The sequence below is a fragment of the Nestor notabilis genome, unplaced genomic scaffold, assembly GCF_000696875.1.
Source record: "Nestor notabilis isolate BGI_N333 unplaced genomic scaffold, ASM69687v1 scaffold35010, whole genome shotgun sequence".
In the NCBI taxonomy this organism is placed as follows: Eukaryota; Metazoa; Chordata; class Aves; order Psittaciformes; family Psittacidae; genus Nestor; species Nestor notabilis.
The window spans coordinates 13,508-22,401 of NW_009913046.1; the positions used below are offsets into that span (position 1 = coordinate 13,508).

Sequence of the window (8,894 nt, forward strand, 5' to 3'; positions counted from 1 at the left end):
TCAGAATAGCTGAAGGTAATTGAAGATTAGAGGCTACAATCTGAAGTACAACTGACTCAAAGTGGGGTTTTTACCCTTTATTACTTCCTGGACACGCACGGCTGATGCCCCAATCACTGAAACAGAAATATGAGAAACACTGTCCTGGACTGCAAAATACAAGCAGCAAACAGGGATCAAGAGTCACATTTTACAGACAAGTAATAAACGCAAACACTTTGAAGAAAAAGAGTCATCAGAAAATGATTTGTCCACCAGTTACAGTTTTAATATAAAAATGTTCAGTCCAGTCATAAGCTTCATTGTTCAAATGAAAATGAGTGGTGGAACCAAAATCTTGAGGATGATTTCATGTGTTTCAACATCGAGCTTGTGGGGTGACAAATACACTAAACCTCACTGCAGAATACACACATCCACACCTACCATTGCCCAACTGGTATTGCCTCGGTACCGCCAGAGATCAGCCCCTTCTGAGGCAGATCTTCCTCTCATGTCACAGCAGCTGCACTGCAAGCGAATTTAATTGGGTTTTTTTTTGCTAACAGTATATACTGTACACCCAGGTGTATCTATATATAGGGTCTGCAAGGATTTAGTGGGGACAATGACTGAAATGTCTTCTCAATCTGGTGGGAGAGTCAAGGACTTGTCACCAGAGTGGTGTGGAGAACCTTGTGCACAGTGTAGCACATCACGTTTGCAGACATATGTTTAGATTGTGCTGGTTTAAGTTTAGCATCTGTCAGGAGGACTAAATTCAAACCAAAGCATTCTAAAAATTGCTTATAAAGAAAAATACTGATAACCATCATTTTTCAGGAAAAACCCCCCAAATTAAATCAAAATAACTATGTACACCCATGCCAATCTTAGCTTCTCAGAATACAAAATGAAACGGCATGTAAAAAAACATAATACCTTTAAGTATGACATTCTGAACTGTAATCCATCTGCCAGGAAGCTATAATTCTAGATGTTTACAAATGGAAAAGACTGAGAAAGAAAGCATCTCCCTTAGGACAAATAAAGTTAAATTCTAGCAAGCTACACCAAAAAAGGGAAATATTTACCCTAAATTAACACAAAGGCAAGCTGGAAGAAAGATGGCAACTGTGTTTTTATCAGCCTCTTCATCAACAACAATCATTTTTCCAGAAGAGGTTGGAGTATGTTACTATCATCTGGAAAAATAACAGTAAAACCCCAATCTTGCTACCAAATGTCATCACCTCCAAAAGGGTTTTGATCTTTCTTTCAATAATCGATCTAAGGTCTTATGTCTACTTATTACAGTTTTGAACGTGTTTTACAGATAGAAATTGAAATAAAGCAAAACCTAGTCAATTGGCAGAGGGTTTCCATGCCTCAGGGGTAGCACAGGGTTGAAACTTTTCAGTCTGCATTCTGACTAACTCAAACTAGCAATCATCATGCTTCTACAGAGATGTTCCCATAGACATTTACTTGTGATCCCTTGTTCTCGGTTAACTTAAGTCTTTAACAAACCCATATTTTTGTTTCCAAACCCATTCACTTGAAGTTGTTCCTGTCAGACCAATCTGGTTTGAAACCATGCAAAAAAGAGCAAACAGTTATTGTTGATTTCACATAGTTTCAACTCATATTCCATTCATTTTTATAAGTTAAGAGAGCTTTGAATGAGTTAAGGCACCCATATGCCCAGAAAAAAATAAATACCTTGGGCTAAATACAACTAAGTGTTCAGCAGTCATTTTAATTGCACAATTGTCTCCCTAATTTGTAGCATAACCCTGCCAATGTCTTTAGAGATCCTAAAATATGAATACTAGAAACTTTGTGGATGTAACAGACAAGGCATTGACAAGACATGCTCAAGGTCTGTTCTGTATTCCTGGCTCCTCAAGGTAACTGCTACTCAGAATTAGCATTTAGCAGCAAGATCAGCATGTTCTAAGAATGAAATAAATATTCACACAATCAATACTAATGTTTCAAATGCTCAAACACATTATTGAAAACAGTAAATTTCCAATCTCTGTCCTGCCAATCCAAGACTGCAGAAACAAGACCCTTGGCAACAACATTCACAGCTCTCAGTACCACAGAAGCTTCTGCAAACAAATTCTAGGCCTGAAGTTTTGTTCTCTGTGGTGCTTGCGAGGGGTTTTACTGTGTTCGAAGCTGGTAGTCTGTAAAGGGGGAAAAACCCAGAAGTGGTTTAGTAAATCATTTCAGTAAGGCAGATGAGCAAATGAGGATGAAGAGATGTGAAATAAACCCATAACTTTGCTTAAAATGGCCATGATAATGAGCCCTAAAGTGATTAAGGTAATTGCAAGCAGAAAAAAACCCACACCCTCCCTCCCCACCAGTTTTACTTGCTAACAATCTAGTATCTTTTAGTAGACAGTGTCTTATACATCTTGAAGCTGGCAGAAGAGTATGTGTGAGCGATTTCTTTTTAAATTTACATTCCAAAAATCTCACCAGATCTCAGCTTAATCACAAAATATTGAACTATCCCATTAGGCCTTTCATTAAGACACCAAAAAAGGTGACTGGAAAAAGCAGCAAACCTTAATCTGTGTCTAAACCATATAGTTTAATGCTTAGGAATATGAGCAAACTGCATTTGTGTGTTTCTGGTTGGAGGCGTATGCTGGAGAAACAAAATATGCAAGTTGGAGGCGCCTACAGTGTATTGCCTTCTGGTGTCCTCAACATAAGGAGGACATGGAGCTCTTGGAGCAAGTCCAGAGGAGGCCACAAAGATGATCAGGGGCTGAAGCACCTGATGGAGACAGGCTGAGAAAACTGGGGCTGTTCAGCCTGGAGAAGAGAAGCTGCTGGAGACCTCAGAGCAGCTTCCAGTGTCTGAAGGGGGCTACAAGGGTGCTGGAGAGGGACCTTCATCAGGGACTGGAGTGATAGGACAAGGAGTGATGGGTTCAAACTGAAACAGGGGAAGTTTTAAGTTAGATGTAAGGAAGAAGTTCTTCCCTGGGAGGGTGCTGAGGCGCTGGCATAGGGTGCCCAGAGAAGTGGTTAATGCTCCATTCCTGGCAGTGTTCAAGGCCAGGATGGACAGAGCCTTGGGTGACATGGTCTAGTGTGAGATGTCCCTGCCCATGGCAGGTGGTTGGAACTGGATGATTTTAAGGTCATTTCCAACCCAAACCATTCTGTGATTCTGTGATTCTACTTACCTCCATTCTGGGTAATATAACGAACCCATGGGAGAGCCTGATAGCCACTCTTCTCAATTATCTTTAAGTAGCGAACCTAGAAAGAAAGATATGTTAAAAGAAATAAATTCAGCAAAGAAGATAAAAATCAGATTTTCTGAACAGGAATCATCAAGAAGATGAGAAAAACTTGTGCATGAAGAGCCTAAAAATACTGATCAGTATTTTTATTTTCAGCTACTAACCTGGATTCCTGAAGTGGTGAAATACGGAATCTCAAACTTTACACTTATGGGAGGTTTTCCTTCCTTATCTTCAGCTTCAACACTTGGAAGTCCAAAGTGAGCTCTCATCAAGTATTCTTTTCCACCCTAGCCAAAAGGGACAGAGTTTTTCTTGAAACAAAAAAATACAACACACTTGCAATGATAAAAGTGGTATATTCTTAATGTCAAATTGCTGAGCTCCACCACCCTTTCAGCTCTTCTCCAGGGCTTAAAAGTGAGCACTTGTTTTTTATTTAAAAAATGTTTGGGTTTTTTTTAAGATTCAGATAAAATCAGGACCAGCCTGAGGCATAATTCATTTTCTTCCAGCCTCATACTCAAATGAAAACAACGCTGCTGCCCTTTCTAACTACATAGTGACAGACAGCTGTACCACCACTCCATTAACATTTGAAAGAGCTCACGCTCATGGAACCTCCCAAGAAGCACAGTCTGACAAACTAAACCAGCTGCTGCTAAACCGAGGCCAAGGGATTACACCATCCACAGACCTGGCTCAAAAATCTGCTCTCTAACCACGTTCTGAAAAAAATATCCCAGTTAAACTAATATAAACAGCACTATCTTAAACATCTATTAGCAAGTTCCAATCCTTCAGCCAGTACTATTAGATACTATTAGAATCTGCTTCTAATAGGCAGAGCCTGAACATGCATAAAATATTAACGTTAATTAATTATTACACTTTCAGGCAATAAGACCAAAAATAAGACTTACTGGAAAAGACTTAATGGACCAGACAATTTCACTGTTCTCTGGAACCCATTTGACACTTCCAACAGTGGTTTTAAACTTTGGCGAGTCCGCATCGTTTGGAACTGGAATGTGAATCTCCACATTGTTGGCAGTTGATCTACGTTTAAATTGACTTTTTGCCTAAAGAAATTTAAAAACTAAATCAGAAAAGCAGCCCTCTAAGTATTTCCATTAGGCTGGTGAGTGCAGAGAGCTGAGATACACCCAATTCCCCTCTGCCCCAACCTACATAGCGGGGAACAGAACTGTAACACGCACTTACTAATGAAGTTAGAAATGCCCACGCTGCTGGTCAAGCTTTGAGAACAAATGAAAGACTGAAATTAGCCAGAATTATGTTAGAACTGCTGACCTTGATCATGTACTCGATGCGGCTGTGGGAATGTTTCTCAATCACAGACTCAATCCAGATCAGTGGTTTTACCTAACGGGGGGAAAAAACCCATTTAACAGCTGTAGGTTTTCCTCTGACGTGGTCATTCAAATGTTGCTTCCCCACAAAGCTACACTCAACATGTGAATCCCACAGAAAGCAAAGTCTGGTGCTTGTAATGATAAACAAGTTGTGGTTTTATTAAAAATAAAATTATACAAACGAGCAAGCATTGATATGCCAAGGACCCAGTGTTACAAGAATTACAGGCTTAAAAATGTATGTCTCACATAAATCCCTAACAACAAACACTTGCATTGCAACACATTTGATATTTTAACACACTAGGGACTGAGCTGTGCCAAGCCCTAAACAGAACTCTGAATAAAAAACCACTACAGTTCTGATTTGTCTCCTGTTGTATTATAGATTTGGGTTTTTACCTGTTCTTAAAGGAAAACTCTCCTTCTCACTGTGGCTAGCATACTCTAATAAAATAAAATGACTTAAGTGCTGTTGTTGTTAAGCCTGGTTGTCCTGGCTTCAGCTGTAGCAGTTATTTTTCTCCTTCTTAGTAGCTGGTGCAACGCTGTGATTTTGACTTTAGTCTGAGAACAAAACCATTGGTGTTACCAGCATTGTTCTCAGACTAAAGTCGAAAACACAGCACTGCACCAGCTACTAAGGAGAAAAGTAACTGCTAGAGCTGAACCAAGGACACTGGTGAATTGCTACCCTGACATTTCATCATGGAGTTAGCTTAAGAAGTCACCACAGGAATGGTACTTCAGCAAGAGTGTCAACAGTAGTTGAAAATATAGAGACTTATTGCCAAGTTACTTCCAACTCATTCTTCCTCCAAAGCAAGCAAGCACAAAGCTTTATTAACAGTTCTGGAAACTATTGTGCTGCCTAGATTTTAAGGAAAAGAAAATAATTAAGGGCAAGCTATTAGCAGTGCTGCCTACAATCTGAAGTGTTATCATGGGAAAAGCAAACATCCAGACTCACGTGGGTATTGAGGCGATATGACATGAGCTCAAACTCTCCATCAGGCGGAATGAAAGAAATCGTCCTGTCATTCTCAAAGCGAGAGAGACGAACACACTGGTGAAACTTCACATCTTCCAGTTCCACCGACTTACTTTTGCCACCTAGAGATAAATACACATTCCCAGGTGCTACACAACCGATGTCCCAAGTCTCATCAGTGCCAGCCACACAGCAAAGCTGTTGTCTGCTGACATTCCTCCCTTTTAGCCAGCATGTTTGTCAGCTTGCTAGAGCTTTTTAGGACTACAGAAGTCCCAGTGAAAAAAGGGATGAGGAAACCAAGATGGTTACCACACTTTACCATGGTATTCCATCTTTACCTGATAGTGTCACACAAGAGGTTACCACACACTACCATGGTATTCCATCTTTGCCTGATAGTGTCACACAAGACCTAATGTGGTTTTCTACCCTGAAAAAGGGAGTATTTCTATCATCTTCGAATAAATCCTTCCAGCTGAACCTCAAGCACCCCAACACCCAAGACTTCAGACAGCATCTTTCATGATTACTGAGGTGTCACTGGAATACTCACGGCCTGTATTATCAAAGAGAACTTTGTCATTTAAACCCAGGCGCAGCTCTGGCATTCCCGAGAGGAACACTCGCATTTTAATGGATCCAACTATCTCACTCCGTAATACATTTCCATTGGCACTGACCTGAAGTAAAACAAGACAAAGGTGAGACTGCTCTGGTGGGATACATTGTGACATCAAGCACTCCCACCCCATCCCCATGTCCCAAGTCTTCCAGGATGTCCTTCTCCTGGGAAATTAATCCAACAGGTTAGAATTAGATCAGGGAGGTGATGGGCACACACAGAGGAGGAAAGGACAGATCAGAAATCAGCTATTCAGGTTAGATAGAAGGAAGAAGTTCTTTACTGTGAGGGTGCTGAGGCGGTGGCACAGGGTGCCCAGAGAAGTGGTGAATGCTCCCTTCCCGGCAGTGTTCAAGGCCAGGTTGGACAGAGCCTTGGGCAACATGGTCTACAGCGAGGAGACCCTGCCCATGGCAGGGCGTTGGAACTGGATAATCTTAAAGTCCTTTCCAACCCAAACCATTCTGTGGTTCTATAATGCATATAAGTAAAGCATTGTGTGTGCACTCGATGTCCTTATGTGTGCTTGGGTCTTAATGACTGGTGTTGTTCTGAGCAGCACAGGCCACTAGCCACAGTCAACCTGACTTTTTATTGCACCCTGCAGGTTTTCAGACAGTAAGCCACTTGCAGCACTTCCTATTAGGATTTTCATGCAGAGTTAAAATCAAAGGTACCCACCAGAAGGTTAACCGACTCTATAACATCCAGGAACACCTCATTTTTCCTGTACTTTATCCCTTCTGATCTCCATGATACAGCATTGGTAACAGTGGCAGGTGGACGTGGAGCTCCAGTTTCAAGTTTGTGGCCTTCCTGAGTGATGTACCTTTACACATAATTGGCATGAAAAAAATGAACATTAATTCTTCTGCAAACTAGACCAAGCCAAAGCATTTGCTTGCATGTAGAATGATGCCCAAAGCTTTCAAAGAAGTCTGTCACTGCAAGTGACACAGAATGATACTTACTCTTGTAAGATTTTACTATCAGTGGTTTGGGGGTAACCAAAATCCATAAGCTCATCTAACAACTCATAAATAATAACAAAATTATCCCTAATGCTCTCTTCTTCCAACTCCTTGAAATATTCAGAAAAAACCTGAAACAAAATGACAGGAAGGAGGGGAAGGAAGAGGATGTTATCTGAGGGAAGTACAGCACATTCAGAATGTATTCTTGCATCTAAAATACCAAGTCCTAAAAACCCCCAAACCAAGCCCCATCATTCACAAACAGCATTTACCCAGCAGATTTAGCCTCAGGAAATCCACCTCCATTAAAAGAGAGTTAGAGAATCCTAAAAGCAACTCTTAACTGTTATGAAAAATACTTATTTTGGAGAAAGCATTTTTCACACCAGGTACAGATGCACCAAACATGGGAACTACACGATATGCCACTACTCATGCATCAAGTTCACAACTCTCCTCCATGTCCTCAGGCCTTGTGCAACTACTTACAGCATTGTGTCACATCCTTTACCTACTCAGCTACAAAATACCAATTCCATTACTACAGGAAGATCGTTGTACAAAATACCCAAATATAAAGTAAAAAATGCTATTACCACAGAGTTCTTCATCAGTGTGACAGCTCTATGCACTGATATTTAGACTGAACTGAAAAGAAGCCAGAGGTTACTTTGGAGATTTCATACTCACCTGAACTACTTTATATAAAAATGAAAACACCAGTGACACACAAGCATTCTTCTTAGAGGTTGCAACAACTGACAAAGGATGTTCAGGAAAATGCATTCAGAGTCACCTACTCAAAAAAAAGTTTAATAAATGCCTTTAGGCAATTAGAATTGGCAAAAAAACCCAACCACCCTCCTATGAGTTAATTCACAGCACCTCTGGTCTAACAAGATACGAAGAGAAACCGTTGGGAAGTAATTTATTAGAGTAACATTAATATAAACACTTCTCTGCACCCTGTGCTGCTGGTGCATGCACTATATAAAGCATAAAGCAACCTTATTTAATAAAGGATGTTATTTCACCCATTCTCCAGCTTTGCATTTAGACACAAACAGCAGAAATAGTGTAGCAGCACTCTGCATCTCAGCACGCAGGGGTTAGCTGCAGTATAAAGGATACGATACAAGTTGTTATGTTTAATCCACATAAAACGAACTCCTCCATGGGCTAGAATGGGAGAAAGTGTCCCCTCTTCTTCCTTTTCCATAAGGATTGGCATAAAATGCTCCACCTCTGACATGTCCACATCTCCGCGGTAATTCCGGCAGATGAGAACCTACAAAGAGAGCAACAAAATCCTCACCCCTTTTTTTTATCTCTTTCATGAGATGACGTTACCATGAGAGGCCAATGCACGAGTATTTGAAGGCCTCTTTCAGTAACTTTCATTTCACTCTAGCCACACACAAACGCAAACCACGACGCCAAAGCACCGACTGGAACGTGGCTCTTTAACCTTCCGTTGCAAAGTCACATATTAATGGTTTTCATTGTTCTTCACCTACTGCTGTACGAGCCCCAGTAACGCTTTCACGACAGGGAAACAAGCCAACTCCTCTGAGACAAACTACCTCCAATTAGCGCAGAGATTAATCACCCCGGGGGTGTCCAAGCTCGCACCTCAGCTACCCGCAGCCGCCTCCGCACCTGGAGCTGAGACACAGG

At 41.0% G+C, this 8,894-nt stretch overlaps 1 protein-coding gene across 1 annotated transcript; it reads right to left on the minus strand.

Annotated features, from left to right (window-relative positions):
- Positions 1 to 1,708: 1,708 nt before the first annotated feature.
- On the minus strand, positions 1,709 to 8,505 carry AP1M1 (adaptor-related protein complex 1, mu 1 subunit; the record flags this gene model as incomplete). The annotated part of the gene is made up of 11 exons (XM_010022566.1): positions 1,709 to 2,174; positions 3,192 to 3,267; positions 3,416 to 3,541; positions 4,175 to 4,333; positions 4,566 to 4,637; positions 5,598 to 5,740; positions 6,175 to 6,301; positions 6,925 to 7,072; positions 7,215 to 7,345; positions 7,908 to 7,975; positions 8,349 to 8,505. Coding segments are annotated over 11 exons (1,230 nt in total), but the record flags the coding sequence as incomplete, so codon positions are not given.
- Between the last annotated feature and the right edge of the window lie 389 nt (positions 8,506 to 8,894).